The sequence below is a fragment of the Zonotrichia leucophrys genome, chromosome 23 (assembly GCF_028769735.1).
Source record: "Zonotrichia leucophrys gambelii isolate GWCS_2022_RI chromosome 23, RI_Zleu_2.0, whole genome shotgun sequence".
Lineage (NCBI taxonomy): Eukaryota > Metazoa > Chordata > Aves > Passeriformes > Passerellidae > Zonotrichia > Zonotrichia leucophrys.
The window spans coordinates 6250896-6267360 of record NC_088192.1 but is presented as its reverse complement, the minus strand read 5'-3'; the positions used below and the strand labels follow the sequence as shown (position 1 = coordinate 6267360).

Below are 16465 nucleotides of genomic sequence, written 5' to 3'. Positions count from 1 at the left end.
TATGGGAAACCTTTGGTTTAAATTTGGGGGATTTGTATTTTAAATATGGGGGATCTTGGGCTTAAATATGGGAGCAACCCCCCACCATGGGTGAGAATTTCTTGGAGAATTGGAGATTTATTCTTAATTCTCCATTGAGTAATGGGACCTGGAGGGTTTGGGGTCTCCTCCTGGCTGGATGAGCACCCTGTAAGGGGAAGGTGCTGGGACAGAAATTCCCACGGGCTGTAAGGGAATGATGGGAGGTGGGAGACGTGGGTGGTAGGGAAGAGGCTGGGATGTTTCCTGAGCCCACAAGGAGCTTTTTGGAGTGCAAAACTCTGCCCAGGACATCTCAATATCCACTGAGGAATTCAATAACAATCCCATCAACATTCTTCCTGAAATCCCCCATCCCCATCCCTGTCACTGCTCCCAGGGGTGAGGGTGGAGCCTCTCTGCCCTGGCAGTGGGACTGTGCTCCAGGCAGGACCAGAGCATCCCACCATTCCCACCACCCCTGCACCTGCATCCCAGGGCTTCCAAACTACAGGAGCTGCAGAGGCACCCAAAAGGAAGTACCATCCTAATAAACCCGGAATGTTTGGAGTAACTCCTTCAGTGAAGGAGCCAGTGGGGCTGATCCCAATGATCCCTTTGCTGTTGATCCTACTGACACCTCTGCTGTTGATCCCAATGACCCTTCTGCTGTAGAACCCAATGATCCCTGTGGTGTAGATCCCAATGATGCCTTCACTGTTGATCCCACAATCCCTGTGCTGTAGATTCCATGATCTCTGTGCCATGGATCCCAGAATCCATGTGCCGTGGATCCCAGCACCCTTCACTGTGGATCCCACAATCCCTTCACTGTGGATCCCAATGATCCCTTCGCTGTAGATTCCAGGATCCCTTCACTGTGGATCCCTTCACATTGGATCCCACAATCCCTTCACTGTAGATCCCAATGATATCTGTTCTGTGGATCCCAGGATCCTTCACTGTGGATCCCACAATCCCTTAACTGTGGATCCCATGATCCTTGTGCCGTAAATCCCAGGATCCCTTCACTGTTGATCCCACAATCCCTGTGCCATGGATCCCATGATCCCTTCTGTGAATCCCACAATCCCTGTGCTGTAGATCCCAATGATCCCTTCACTGCGGATCCCACAATCCCCGTGCCATGGATCCCACAATCCCTTCACTGTGGATCACACAATCCCTGTGCTGTGGATCCCAGGATCCCCTCACTGTAGATCCCAATGATCCCTTCACTGTGGATCCCACAATCACTTCACTGTGGATCCCAGGATCCCTGTGCTGTAGATCCCAATTATCCCTTCACTGTGGATCCCAGGATCCCTGTGCCCTGGATTCCCTCTCCCGTTCCCGTTTATCCGGGCAGGATGTGCCGGGCGGTGCCGCAGCCCCGGCTCCTCATTAACCACAGCCATCGGCAGCTCGGGAGCTCATTAGGGACTCCTCAAACAGCCGTAAAAATTGCTTTTATTAATTGCTTCACCCTCCTTCCCTCCCCACCCTGCGGGAGGGGTTTGGGATGGGATTTCCCAGCCCCTTTCTTGGGTGGGGGTCTGGATGAGCAGCTCCAGGGCTGGATCCATCCCGAGCCTTTCCCCTGCTCCTCTACATCCCTGAAGGACAAGATGTGACACGGGGATGTGGTGACAGGTGACATCCTGAGCCCTACAGGGATGTGAGCCATCCCCCTGCATCAGGGCCAGTCCCATAATGGGGATTTTCCCCCAGAACTGGTTTTCCACTGGCACGGCTTTGCCAGCTGGGTGATGGGTGCTGTCCCACCCTATTAACCCCCTCATGGCAGGGATGAGTTTTTCCATATGAAAATATTTAGGGAAACCCCAAGGCCCAGACCCCGCTAATGAGGGTGTGTTAATTGCGAGCCCTCACCCCATGTATAATTCAAGGCCTTTGTTAGGGCCGGGTGTGCTTTGTCTGGGAAGTGCCACCCACCCACCCAGGGACCCTGAGCCACACAGCTCCTTCGGGGGGAGGGGCTGGAGTCAAAATAATTGGGGCCTGGGGCTGCTGGGAGGTGGGGGATGGGGTCGTTAGGGGGTTGGGGTCATTAGTGGGTTGGGGTCATTAGTGGGGTTGGAGTCATTAGTGGGGTCAGCATCCCCCTCATGGAGGAGGGGATGGGGCAGGGGGACGTGGGGACAGCCCAGAGCACCAATTCCCATGGAAGGAGCCACAGGGGGACCTCAAGAGGTGGTGGGAACATCAATGTCCAGTGTCCAGGCTGTGGGTGCTGCTGGGATGGACTTGCCCCCACATTTTGAGGTGGAAATCGTCATTCTTGCTGTGGGTGCACTCAAAATTTTGGGGTTGGGGCCTGTGGGTGCCAAAGTTGGAGGCAGCACCCATGTTCTGGATGGGTGGTGGAGAGGAACTGCACCAATGGGGCATAAACCAGCCCCAAATGGGTGAGGGCATCCCTAAATACAGCTCCTGACAGCACCAGACACCCTAAAGTCACCCCAAATTCCCCAGATACCCTCAGCTCCGGTGGTGCTGGACCAGGCTCAGCCCCAGGACCAGCAGCCTGAATCCAGGTGGGATGCAGCCCTGGGAGGGTGGGAATGGGACAGGGATATCCTCACCCCCAGAGGGACTGGGGGACCTGCACCTCTCCACAGGCCACCACCCCACAACTGCTGAGCTCTGGGAGGGAAAAAAAGATCTAAAAAATAGAAATAAAACGTTTAATAACCCACTCCCTGTGGGTGTTTCCTGGTCACAGCAGCACCAGGCTGTGCTGCTAAATGGAATCCCTGGGGGAGCCAGTGAATCTGAGACACGAGGCAAATTCCCAGGAGGGAGCAAAACAGGGAATAAAACACAGCCCTGAAATTCCCATCGCTCCAGACTGTGCCCTGTGTCCCTCCCAGGGGGATGTGGGGACATCCTGGGTGTCCCCAGGTGACCACAGGCAGTGGCAGGGCTGGGAGCTGGAGCGGATTGAGGCACAGCCAGGGTGGGCACAGGGACCCCCAGCCCCAGGGCCTCCCAACCCCACAGCATCGTCCCCTGGGTGTCCCCACCCAAGCCTGGCAGTGCCACCCACGGCCCCAGCGCTGCCCATCACACACTCAATCAATGATCAGGGGATGCCACCTCCCACCCACAGGTGCCACCTCCAGTGTCACCTCCAGCCCTGGGCACCCTCAGAGCCCTCAGCTGCTTTGTGACCACCCCAGCAGTCCCCACATGGCCATGGGGACTCGGTGCCAGCCCTGTGCCCCCCATGCCCATCCCAGGGCCCTGGCTGTGGCCACGGGGGCTCGGTGCCAGCCCTGTGCCCCCCATGCCCATCCCATGGCCCTGGCTGTGCCCCCACCCCCGGTGCCAGGGGCTGCAGACAAGGCCAGGGAAGGACGGACCCGCCTGAGAAGAATTGGCCATCGCTGGTGACGGGCTGGAAGTGGCAGCAGAGGAGGGGACAGCAGGGGACACGAGCTGAGGGGTCCCACAGGCACAGATGGAGATGCCAGGTGTCCCCAGAGTGGGTGAGAGGGACGGGGATGGCTCCTGAGCCAAAGCAGGGCAGGGAAGAGCAGAGCAAACACAAATCTGAGCCTGCAAAGGTTTGTGTGAAGCTGCCAACCCTAAGCCCGGCTCTGCACCCACGGGGGGGACCTGGGTCCTTTCCCGAGGGTGGGGACACAAATCAGGGTGGGGGGACCCAGCTGGACCCCACAGCCACGGCTGCCACCGCTCCTGAGATCCATGGGGTGGAGAGGAGGGGGACAGAGCCCAGGAGGGTGGGACAATGACTCTCAGTGTGACACTTGCAGGCAGTGCCTGAGCACCACCATTAATCCGGGCTGTGCCTGCACGGAATCAGAGCACGGGCAGGGCTGCCCTGGGGCTCCCGGGAGCTCCTGCATTCCAAGAACCCTCCAGTCCCACTCTGAGCATCACCCAGAGCACCCTTCACTCATCCCAAGTACCCTCTGCTCCTGTTCCAAGCACCCTCCATGCTCACCCCAACCACCTCAAGCATCCTCCATTCCCTGAGCATTCTCCATTCCCACCTCAAACATCTTCCACCCTGACCCCAAGAACCCTCCATTCCCAACCCAAGCACCCCTGATTCCCACCTGAGCACCCTCCCCATGACCCAGCACCCTCCACTCCCACACTCCCACCCTGAGCTCCCTCTCCTCCCTTCCCCTGGGACATTTCGCACTCGGCGTTTGTACCCAGGAGTCCCTGAGGGGTGGCACCAGTGTGGCACCATTCCAGTGACATTCCCACCGCTCCCTGCAGCCCCAATTCCCAAACTGGGACAGTCACTGAGGCCACCCCCAGTGGCCCTTTGGTATCCCCAGTCCCATCCACCGAAGGTTCCACATTTTCCTGCCCCAGGACCAGGCCGGGGGAGGCAAATCCACCCGGTGCCACATTCCCGGGGTTCCCGGACACACCTCCCTGCTGGGAAAGGGCCTCGCCATCGATCCAGCCGTGGGAAGAGACCACAGTGCCCCAGGGTGCTAATTAGCCCTAATCAAGGTAATTAGCTTGTGAACCGAGCAGCGGGGCAGCCCCGAGTGTGGCTGTGTCCCCTGCGTGTGACAGCACAGCTGTGACCCAGTGTGGGCAGGGAGGGCGACAAGGGTGACAGGACACAGCGGCGGTGGCTTTGCAGTGTCATTGTCACCGCCAGCCCCTGGGTACCCCAGGACCTCCCCCAGCACCCCCAGGGCACCGGTGCCCTCTGCCAGGACAGAGCCAGGAGGTGGCACCAGGATGAGAGAAATCCCCTCTGGGGGGCTCCCAGCTCAGCTCAGCTCAGGGGTCCCAGTGTTCACACCCAGGCACCCCTAAACCCCCCCGTGCCCTCCTGCATCCCTCCATCCCTTCCTGCTGCTCCTGCTTCCCAAACAATGGAGCTGCCGGGATGTGCTGAGCCCCAGCTCCATGCAGGGGCCAGGGGCTGATCCCTGAGGGGGAGTAGGGAACCAGCTGCCCGAAGCAGGTCCTGTGATGTTGGGGAAGATTAAACAGGAAAGCCTTATAAAATGATTGTCTGGCAAAAGATTTTGAGAGTATGGAAACTCTAAGTGAGATTGAAATGAAAGCAAGCTTTGAGATCCCTCAGTTACTGAACAACTGGAAAACAATGGCATGGCCAGCTGAAGGTGATCCCCTTTGGATCAAACAATCCCCTCTGCTTGCAGACAGGCCCAAGGCTCAGAGCAGACCCTGCCAGCTTGGCAGAAGGGCCCAAAGAGGAGTTTTTAGGGTTTAAAATGTAACCCAGTGTGGGAATGTAATGATTCTTATAGGCTGTATGGAAATGCTGTAGGATTTGTATCTTGGACTAGATTGGTTAGTGAGAATGGGAATATTCAGCACAGAAGAGGATTTATGGTATTGGAATGGGAACCTCGCTCTCTTATGCTTTTGCTCTCTTACCCTCTTACTGTCTTACCCTTTTTACTCTCTCACCCTCTCATCCTCTCACCCCCTCTCTTCTCTCAGGCCTGCTCTGAGCTGTGGCTGGCAGCTCCCAGCAGGGCCCTGCACCCAGGCCCTTTGCAATAACCCACAAGTTCCCAGCCCTGGCTGCAGAGATCTCTGCTCTCTGTCCAGCCCCAGAATCCTACCCCCAAAGCTCCTACACTACAGCACCTCTCATCCTCCACACCCATTAAATAATGTAACGTTCCCCACCCATTAAATAATTAAACAATGTAACCTCTATTAAATAATGTAACCTAACAGGGACAGAGGGGTCACATCCTGTCCCACTGGTCCACTTGGGCCATTGTTTTTCCTCCCCAAAATCTCCTTCTACCACAGATGAGACCCAAAGCAGGGGGAATTTCCCCCAAGCACATGGGAGCTGTTATTAATCTTATTAAAAACCTCTTGGGGTTTAATGTCCTGGTTAAACACAGCCTGGGCTGCTCTCTGCCTGCCGTGCATTCCCACTTTTCCTGCCCGTTACACCCGAATTTTGGAAATTGAAATAAATAGCTGCCTTCAAATGGGGGGAAGGGAAAAATCAGTGCCAAGGGGGCCATTCTGAGGTGCTCCAAGCATCCCCCAGGATTTGGGAACAATGTTCTCTCCCTACTCAGCCCTCGGTGATCATCAATCCCAGCCACGCTGGCTGCAGTGGGGACAGGGACAGGGACATCCCGGGGCATTCCAGGAGCAGGAGGGGTGGGGACACAGCCTGGAGCACTGGGATGGGGCTGGGAAGGCTCCAACCCCCAGCACTGCTCACCCAGGCTGGCAGAGATGGATACAGACCCCCCTGCACCCCAGGGCAGGCTGTTAAAGCAGGCAGGAGTGAGGGATTTGTGGGTTTTCCATCCCTGCCCCTTTCCCAAAGGATGGGAGATCCCCAGGGAATGGCTGCAGCACCCCAAGGGCTCCTGGCTCAGGGGGGAGTTGGTTCCAGCAGGATCCTGTTCCTGCAGTGGGACACAGAGCCCCTCCCAGCCCTGGGAATGGGCACGAAGCTGGGAGGGTGTCCTGGTACTGTGACATTCACATTCTCTGAAAAAATCCCTTTGCCCAGGATTTTTCTCCTGGGAAGCTGGGAAGCCTCAGAGACAAAGGAAAACAATTCTTATCTCATTTGCTTCTCCTGTGTTGTGCTCATGTGGAATGTGTTTGGAGATTGTTTACCCACAGGTGATTGTTCCATTGGATTCTGCTGGGAGTTGTTTTCACTCTTTGGCCAAGCAGGGCCAAGCTGTGTCGGGACCCTGGAGAGAGTCACGAGTTTTTATTTATTATCTTTTTAGCCTTCTGTATTCTTTAGTATAGTATAGTATAGTATAGTATAGTATTCTTTAATATAATACAGTATAACAAAATAACAAATTAGCCTTCTGAGAACATGGAGCCAGATTCATCATTCCTGCCTTCATCGGGGCATTCCCCACCAATCCAATAGGTTCCCATCCCAGCATCCTCTGAGCTGACCAACCACCCTGTGCCACCTTTGTGGGGCAGGGCAGGGAGCTCAGAGCCAGGTCTGTGTCCCAGAGGGGCATGTGGGTTTCCCTTTGGGAACTGAATTCCTGCACAGGGAGTTTGGGCTGGTTGAGCCCCAAACCATTTTCCAGGGGTTCCCTGGGGTTTATCTCTGGAGGAATTGAGCAGAGAGGAGCCAAGAGCACCTCTGCAGAAGGAAAAAGTGGTGGGAGCTGATGCCTCAGGTTTAGATTTTTTATTTTTCAGATTCTACTTTAGTGTGTGGGTCTGGGTTCACATGAGGGGATGCTGAGCTCTGTGCACAGAGCAGGGACACAAAACAGTTCCTGCTCCAGCTGGGCACCAAGGACAAATGATCCAAATCTCAGCCCCAAGAGCACAAACACCGTGGGCTGGAGAGAGAAAACCAAGCAGGGTGGGACTGCATGGGCTAAAACTGGAATGGGACAATGAACTGCAAGGTGCAAATGGAGCAGAACTGATAAAAGTGAGAGACCCCATGACTGGTTGAGCATTTTGGGACCATTTTGGTTCATCTTGGGTGCAGCCCTGGCTGGGCTCTTGTGCTGCCCAAGGTGGATCCATTGAGGAGATCCTTTTAATAAATCCCTGCTTTATTCTTTAACTCCGTCCAGTCTCTGTCCTAAGGCAGCCTTCCCAAGGCATCAGAGCCTCAGGCAGGGAGAGCATTCCATGAATAAAAAACAGCATGAGCAGTTCACAGGTGCTCCTGGATCCTCCAGCAGAGAATTCCCCAACAAACTCAACCTCTGCTGGATAACAACCCAGGGTGCTCAGCACCCTCAGTGCTGCCACTGTGACCTGTGTGGGGATGTCCCTGTTGTCCTTCCAAACATGGCCAAAGCCTGGGGCAAGCACTGGCCAAAGGCAGCAGAGAAAGGCCAACACACAAAGAGTTCATTTCTGGCTGTGGTTAATCACCTTCAGAGCTGAAAAACCCCATTTCTCCCCAAAACCCATGCGCTTTGCCTCATTTCTCCTGCATTAAGGGCTGTTGGGACTGGGAATCTCTTCCACCTCCCCATCATGATTGAATATTAGGAAAAGGTTTTTCACAGAAAGGGTGATAAATTTCTGGAATGTTCTGCCCAGGGAGGCGGTGGAGTCACCATCCCTGGGGGTGTTTAACAAAGCCTGGATGTGGCACTGGGTGCCAGGGTTGAGTTGAGGGGTTGGGGCTGGGTTGGACTCAATGAGCTTGAAGGTCTCTTCCAACCCAGTGATTCTGGGAATTCTGGGAATCTTCAAGGGGAGATGATTTAAAACTAAATGAGGATGGATTCAAGTGGAATATTGGGAATTGTTCCCTGGCAGGGTGGGCAGGGGCTGGGCTGGAATTGCCAGAGCAGCTGTGGCTGCCCCTGGAGCCCTGGCAGTGCCCAAGGCCAGGCTGGAGCACCTGGCACAGTGGGAGGTGTCCCTGCCATGGCAGGGGTGGCACTGGAGGGGATTTAAGGTTCCTTTCCCATCCAAAGCATTTCAGTGTTCTGTGATCTTCCCTCAGAGCAGCCACAGACCCTGAGCCTCTCCAGAGGCTCTTTGGCCACATCTCCCATCCCGGGGTTTCTCTCCCCAGCCCCCTCCCAATGGCTTGGCAATGGATTTTGGGATGGGACAGCTCCTGCCCCTCGGGCTGCCCAGGATGCACCTCCAGGGGACTCTCCCATGCCAGGCTCTGCTCAGCACCATCCCCTCATCCCACACCTTTTCTCCAGTGATGATTTCATTCCTTCTCTTCCGTCTGCCCAGTGCTGAAATGAGCACCATTGATTTTTCATAGCGCTAATTTTTTCCCTAACAGGAGCCACCTGGGATTAAATCAAATTCCTTATCAGCATCCAGACCATTGCTGGGGCAGCTCAGCCCCTTCCAGCAGCCAGAGCTGGGAGCTCAAGGAGAAACAAGAGCCAGGTTTGGCTGGGCCAGACACATTTCCCAGCTCTCCATGAGCACATCTGCTTCAGGCTTTTCTGCTCACATCAACCTTTCCTTCCCGGGCTCTGACAGTTCCACTGTCGGCCCAGGCTGGTTTCAGCCTCATCCTCTTTATTTTCTCTACAACCCAGCCCCCTGAGACATTTATTTTCCAGCCCCCCTCGCTGCCAGCTCTGTTAAGAACCGCCATGAATGATTTAGGGAGTTCTTCAGGCAGCCTCGTTAATCCTCTCGGGTGCACATTAGCTGGTCCTGCAAATTTAGACGTACGGCGCTTTAATCGCGGTTTTAATTGCGAGCTGCGAGGCTCTGCCTTCCCAAACACACGTCAATAAACCTTTACAGCCCTGCCTGGAATGTGGATGTGCCGGAGGATGCTCTCCCACCCACACGGAGCTCTGCGCTGGCTGATGCCTTTGCACGGCCACCCACAGGGCGCTCACCCGGGGAGGTGAAGGGATGGGGTGGGATTTTCAGGCTTTTCAGACACATTTCCCACCTTGGGGCCGGCTCTGGACCCTCTGGATCACTGGAGCATCCTCATCCCTCCATGACCCCACAGTGGTGCGGGTATCAGCGCCCCCATCACGGAGAGGGGATGTGGGGCAGCGAGGGGGCTCGGGGGACCGGGGGGCTCCCCTCGCCATCCCCCCATTGCCATGGCAACCATGCAAATGGGAAAGCTTTCCATAATCATCAGGGAGCGGAGCGGAGCAGTACAAACAGCGGCGGCAGTAGATTACAAGCCCATTATGAACAGTCGCACCTTCTGAGCGCTGGTAATTACACCTAATTGTGCATTTAATTGTGTAATTGAAAACCTCCAGCCCGAGTTCAGCCCGGGCTCCTTTCCCCCTTGCCGGGGGAGGGGATGCGGCCGGGGCTGCCCCAGCCCAGCGGTGCCCGGGCCAGCCCCGGAGCCGGGCGAGGACAAAAGATGCCGGCAGAGGTGGGAGGAGGGTGGTTCCCAGCGACCGTGGCCAAACCAGGGAAATCAGAGCAGGAAGGGAGGATGGAATGGGACAGGAGGGTCACGGAGCCCACAGGGGTGCAGAGGGACACGCTGTGGCACAGGGGTGACACCCAGGGATGAAGGATCATCCTCTCCCTCCACCCATCCCTCGTTAAGCAGAACTCCTGATCCTTCTCCAGCCTTGGAGCCGGGGGTGTCATCCCCGGAACCCCGCGGATCGGGGAGAGGCTGGGATGGACCCGCGGCCCCCGCAGGGACCGGGCATGGCATGGCACGGTGCATGGCATGGCATGGCATGGCATGGCATGGCACGGCACCGCACGGCCCCGCACCGCACCCCGCCAGCCTGGCAGGCTCCGGCAGGCGGGAGGTGCCAAGCCAGCCCTGCTTTTCCAGCCAATTAAAGGAGAAGGAGAGAAACAAAGAAGGAAACGGGAGCCCGGCTGGAAGCGGTGCCGGCTCTGGCAGGCGGAGGGGAGCACGGAGCGTCCCTGTCCCCGTCCCGCTGCGGGGCTGAGCACGGAGGGGGCGCTGGGGTCGCCGGGCTGGGATGGAGAAGGAGCTCCAGGAAAACCATCCCGGACCAGCGCCTGAGCGCGGCCGCGGGGCACGGAGCGGGGTGGCCAAGGGACATGGGACAGCAGCTGGACAGAGCTGGCCTGACAGCTGCCAGCAGTGCATGTCCCGATATCCTGGTGTCCCGATATCCTGATGTCCCCATATCCTGACATCCTGATGTCCCGATATTCTGGTATCCTGGTGTCCTGATATCCCAATATCCTGATATCTCGATATTCCAATATCCTAATATCCCAACATCCTGATGTCCCGATATCCCAATATCCCAATGTCCTAATATCCCAATATCTCGATATTCCAATATCCCAATATCCCAACATCCTGATATCCTGATATCCTGATGTCCCGATATCCCAATATCTTGATATTTCAATATCCTGATACCCCAATGTCCACATATACCAATGTCCTGATATCCCAATGTACCAATGTCCCAATATCCAATATCCCAATGTCCCAATATCCCAATGTCCTGATGTCCTGATATCCTAATGTCCTGATACACCAATATCCCAATGTCCCAAATATCCCAATATCCGGTACCATGTCCCCAGGGCTGGCCCAGCCCCAGGAGCAGCCCAGCTGTCCCCACCCCTGCAGAGGAACAAACGCTGTGGCTCCCGAGCAGGGCAGCGCCACCCCGGGTCCCTGCCCCATCCCACCCCTCAGCATTCCCATTTCCCACAGCGAGGGTGAATCCCACAAACGCGGGGCACAGAGAGGGGTTGGTGTCTCCCAGCTGCTGGGAACACCAGCAAAACCCCGGGGTTTGGGTTTGACCCCACCTCATTATCACCAACATCTGCAGGTGGCTCCTCCCCAACGGCCGGTGGGGGTTTGGCAAGAGGATTTTTCAGGGAAAAGCCATAAATGGAGGCAAAATGTGGCACGTGCTGCTTGTCCCCAGGACTGGGGTCAGCCAGCACTCACAGCATGGCCCTGCCAGGGGGGAAGGAGCTTGGGGGGTGTTTGAGTGCTCCAAAGCAGCTCCTGTGGTGTCACAGCCCCAAAAGGAGCTTCCCAACCTGGCTCAGGGGTGGGCTGGAGCAGGCAGGGCTGGGCAGGGCCCCTCTGGATCAGGGACCTGGTGCCCAGTGAGTGCCACCTGCACCTGGGGACATCCAGAGCATCCCTGGGACCAGGGGGTGAGGGAGCAGGGCATGGATATCGGGGACCCAGGTGGGTGTGAAAGGTGCCCAAGGGGTCACAGTGGCACACAGGGAGCCATGGGAGATGCCCATGAGGTGCCAGTGGCACACAGGGAGCCATGGGAAGGTGGCAGGAGGGTGACAGTGGCACACAAGGATCACGGGAAGGTGGCAGTGGCACACAGGGAGCCATGGGAGATGCCCATGAGGTGCCAGTGGCACACAGGGAGCCATGGGAAGGTGCCCAGGGGGTGACAGTGGCACAGAGGGAGCCATGGGAAGGTGGCAGTGATGTGACAGTGCACACAGGGCCATGGAAAGGTGGCAGTGAGGTGCCAGTGGCACACAGGGAGCCATGGGAAGGTGGCAGTGGCACACAGGGAGCCATGGGAAGGTGCCCAGGAGGTGACAGTGGCACACAGGGAGCCATGGGAAGGTGCCTGGGCTGGGCAGGGAGGATCAGCCAGAAATGGTGGCATCACCTCAGGATGTCACCACGCTGCTGTTGCAGGGACAGCAGGGCCCAGGCTGGCCAGGGGGCTCAGCTAAGCCGTGCCCTCCCTGGGCAGCCCCACACACACCAGTGTGAGCCCAGCCCCCTGACTGGGCACACTGGGGACACAGCTGTCCCCACCCACAGGACAGAGGGCCCAGGACAGGTGCCAGGGCCAGCTGGGTGGGGGGACACGAGCCTGCCGTGCCATCCCCATGTTGGGGTGGAGCAAGGGAGGGGAGCAGGGATGGGGTCAGGGATCATCCCCCCTCCCTGAGGCTCCATCCCAAACCTCAGCTCTGCCTGGCCCAGGTGCTGTGTCACCTCAGGGTGGCCTTGGTCACCCCAGGGGACACCTGGGTGGCACTGCCACCTCCAGTCTCCTGGGGCTGGCTCAGCACAGGGCCATGGGTGGGCACCCAGACCCCTCAGCTTGGGGTGAGGAGCTGAGGGCTGGGGGATCTCCCCATGGCGGGGGTGGAAGCTGCTGCCTCCAAACCCAGGAAGGAGCTCTGGGGAGCATCCCAAAGGATGAGCTGGGTCAGGATGAGCCTGGAGAGGGAAGGGGAAGGTCCCTGATAAGGATTGGGCCTTTGGGGATGCCAACAGCACCAGGACACACGGGGGGAAGGTGGAGGGGACAGCCTGACCCCAATTAGCAGCACAAAGTTCCTGTGGGTGTGAGCAGGAGCTGCTCTCCCAGCCCAGGAGCTCGCACCCATTCAGCCTTCCCTGAAATGAACAGATTAAAACCTCTCGGATTTGGGATATCTCGGGGAATAATCACCACCAAACCTGCCTGGGAGCCCAGTGGTGAAAAGGAATGTGACCAACAGCCAGGAAACTCCTGCACACCTGGAAAAGCCCCGCTGGATTTATCCTGGATCAGGTGAGCGAAACGCCGAGCGAGACTGCACAGCCCAGAGCGAGGGGACAGCTGGGGACACGGAGGCCATGGGGGGACTCCAGCCTGGGGATGTTCCCAGGGCTGAGCACCGGCTTCAAACCTTCTCCATTCCCCCATTCCCCCCTCGTGTACCCCCATCCAAACGCGGGGACCCCTCCCCACCCGCTGCCTTCCGGAGGATGAAGGATGAGCAAGAGCCGGGAAGAAAGTGCCTGTCAGCAGGATGCCACCATCATCTCCAGCGGGCTCTGAGCCCGTTTCCATCGCTGTGCCATCCATCCATCCATCACCCCCGTCCCCGGGGACACCTCGAGCTGACCCCACAGATTTCAGCAGTCCCTCCCTGCTCTCCTCGCCCGGCACGGCCGCGGGGGCAAGCAGGAGGCGGCTGATTCTCCATTAACGCACCACCCTGCCGGGATAATTAATCGCAACCTCGCTGGTTTGAGCAGAACCCCCCGGATCCCCCCCGCGCTCCCTTCGCCGCTCCTCGGGCACAGCCTGATGAAGATTGATTCGCGGGCGGCGGCAAGCGCGGCACGGAATTGTCACGAAACCTTACAAATGCAACCCCACAATCCCGTGAAAATCAACCCTCCCCTTTCTCCTTGCTGCCACAGCCCGTGCCCCACCGCGGGCAGGTGGGTCCCGCTCAGGAGCAGCGGAGTTTCCAAAGTGCTGCCGGCGGCTCCAAGTTTCCCTCTCGCCCCGACTCAGGGGAGCAGCACCCCGAGATTCATCCGTGGAGTCACCAGAATGGGAAACCGCGGGCGGGAGTGAACTCGGAGGGAAGAGATTGCAGTTGGGAACAAAGCTCACACCTGCTGGAGACGCAACCTCGGGCACTGACAGCGCAGGGAAGGGGTCCCCATCCACCTCCCGGCCAGCGCCGGCTTGAGGCAGGAGATGAGGGTGGCACTGCCTGTCTTTCAGATCAGCATTTTTCCTTTGCTGTGGGTTTTTTTTTGGGCGATGATGAGCCATCCCCGAGCTGGTCCCAACACAAGGTCACCGCCGAGGCGGCGTGGGGAGCGGTGACAGGCAGCATCTCGCACAAAGCACCCCCGGCATGCCGATGAGCCTTACCAGCTGCAGGCAGCAGAATCCCACCAGCGTGCATCGCCCGTTGCATCTCCCCATGGCTCCCCAGCCGGATCCTCGGGGCTCCCTCACCGTGGCCTCGCTCCAGCTCCTCAGCAGCCGCCCCTTGGCCACCCGGGCAGCGTCACGGGGGGCTCCAGCACCATGTCCCGCTCAGCCAGCCCCGCCGGCTCAGCACAGCGGCGGGCTGGGCTCGGCGTGGGGCATCGCCCCCTTCTCCCTCCGCCCCCCGCCCCGCTACAGCCCGCTGGGGCGGCGCGGGGGCCGCGGGGCCGCGCAGCCCTGGCCGCCCATGCCCGGCGCGGCGCGGAGCCGAGCGCTCCGCTATTGTCTCCCGCACAGCCGCGCTCCGCGCCCCGGGCGGGCGGGGCCGGGCGGCGCGGCCGGAACAAGGCGGGACGCGGCAGCCGGCGGGGCGCGGCGGGCGGCGCGGCCGGGCGGGGCGGGGGGCGGGCGGGCACGCCGAGCCGCGCCGAGCCCTTGGCGGCCTCCGGGGGCGCGGGCAGCGCGGCCCCTCCGCCGCACCGCGGCTGCCGCCTGGCCTTATGCTTATCCTTTAATCATCAGAAAGACACGCTTGTCTTTTAAATCTCAGATTTTTGTTATTAATTCTTTTTTCACCTCCGGAGCCAGGTGCGGCTGGGTGAGACCCTGGGGAAGGGCTGCGAGTGCCCCCCCGTATCCCCCCGCATCCCCCCCGCATCCCCCGGCCCTGCGGCCCTTGGGCGGCGCCTGGACCCGCAGCACGGGGACCCCGCCGCCTCCCCCGGGGTGGCCGTGCCCGCGCAGCAGCTGCGCTTGCGGGGAGGACAGATGGCCGAGCCCGGCGGGAGCGCCCCGCATCCCCCCGCAGAGCCCCGCTCCGCAGAGCCCGCTCGGCACACGCGGCTGGGGCCGGGGCAGAGTGCCTGGGCAGGGGGTGGGCGCACACAGGGCTGACACGGCCCCTCACCGCCACCCGCCCGCTCGCCTTTGTTCTGTTTTCACAGCACACCTTCGGGGACATCGCAGAGCGCGAGCAATCACCGGCATGCTGCTTCCCCAGCGCTTTAGAAGCCTCTGGCTGAAATGCCGCCTGGCAGAAGCACTTGGAAACAGTTTGTTGCTTTTAATTTCCATGATTTCTTAATCCCCAGCCCGATGTTCAGAAGGAGGCATCTCCTAAACCCGCCCCTCACTGCCTTAGGTGTCAGAGCATCCACACGGCATCCGGGGGATGAAGCTGCATTTGTGTGTGTGGTCCAAGCCCAGCCAAGCTTGCCAGGGCTCATCCCTCCCACACCTGGAGCTTCTCCTTCATCCTCCACGATGGGGATTTCTGTCCCCCCGGGGCTGTTCCGTGCTCCCGGGGGCGTTTGGGGAGGCTGAGGCTGAAGGAGGGGGCTCTGCAGGAAACGCTTGGCTTTTGTGCATTCACACACACACAGGGCAAAGATGCAGCGGGCTCCTCGAGGGATGCTCTGAACCGGGCTCTGGGAGCAGGAGCAGACTCAGACGTGGTTTATTCCCCCCTGGCCTGGCTCAGTGACCTCCAACAGCCCTGAGTATCCCACACCTCCCTGCAGGCTGCCAAGGATCCCAGCTGTGGAGCTGGGACACCCCACCATGGCTGGGCCATCCCTCCCAGCTCTCCTGGCTCTGGGATCCCCAGGTTTCACCTGGGACAGGTCCAGCACCTTCATCCTGTTCTGTCCCAGGCTCCTGAGGGTTATCCTGGCACAGCCACAGCTCCAGGATTCAGCTTCTGGGCTCCTCTGGGATTTAAACACAGCAGAAATTTGGAGCAGAGGGGCTGAGATCACCTCACAGGTCAAAAAATGATAGGGACCAAAGCACCCCACAGCATCTCCTTGGCCATGGGCAGGCAAATCTGCCCAGCTCAGCCCTCCTGCAGCCCTCCAAAAACAGCAGGGAAAGGCAAAATGCTCTGATGGGAAATCATAAATTCCCATCCAATGGCACCGAGATCCCGCCTGGCTCCCAAGCAGGTGGAGTTTTGCAAAGAATCAATTTTAGATTAAAAAAAGGTCAATAAACCCTGTCATGGAGCTTCCCTGGAAGGAGAGGAGACAACTTCATCCAGGAGAGGGTGGGGGACGAGCCCAGGGCTTGGTGCTTTGCTCTGCTCACAACCTGCCACTTCATACCCCACTTTGGGGTTTGTGTGCAAGAAAAAGCCCCAATGGCCAAAATGACACAGAAAATATCAGAGGAAATCCAAAAAGGGTCCTGTAATTAACTGGGGGGGGGGATGGGAAATTGGAGGGAGCCATCAGGATCTGTGCTTTCATCCCCATCTGTGCCCTCACCAAGCCCTGTTGTGCCTCAGT

General features: G+C 58.6%; 1 protein-coding gene across 1 annotated transcript in view; it reads right to left on the bottom strand.

Moving 5' to 3' along the window:
* The window catches only part of NKAIN1 (sodium/potassium transporting ATPase interacting 1), a 39887-nt gene extending 25397 nt beyond the window's left edge, over positions 1-14490 (bottom strand). Inside the window, exon 1 of the mRNA XM_064731655.1 lies at positions 14121-14490. Coding sequence (XP_064587725.1) covers positions 14121-14174 — 54 coding nt within the window. The 5' untranslated portion in view covers positions 14175-14490. The remainder of the gene's footprint in view (positions 1-14120) is intronic.
* Positions 14491-16465: the final 1975 nt, after the last annotated feature.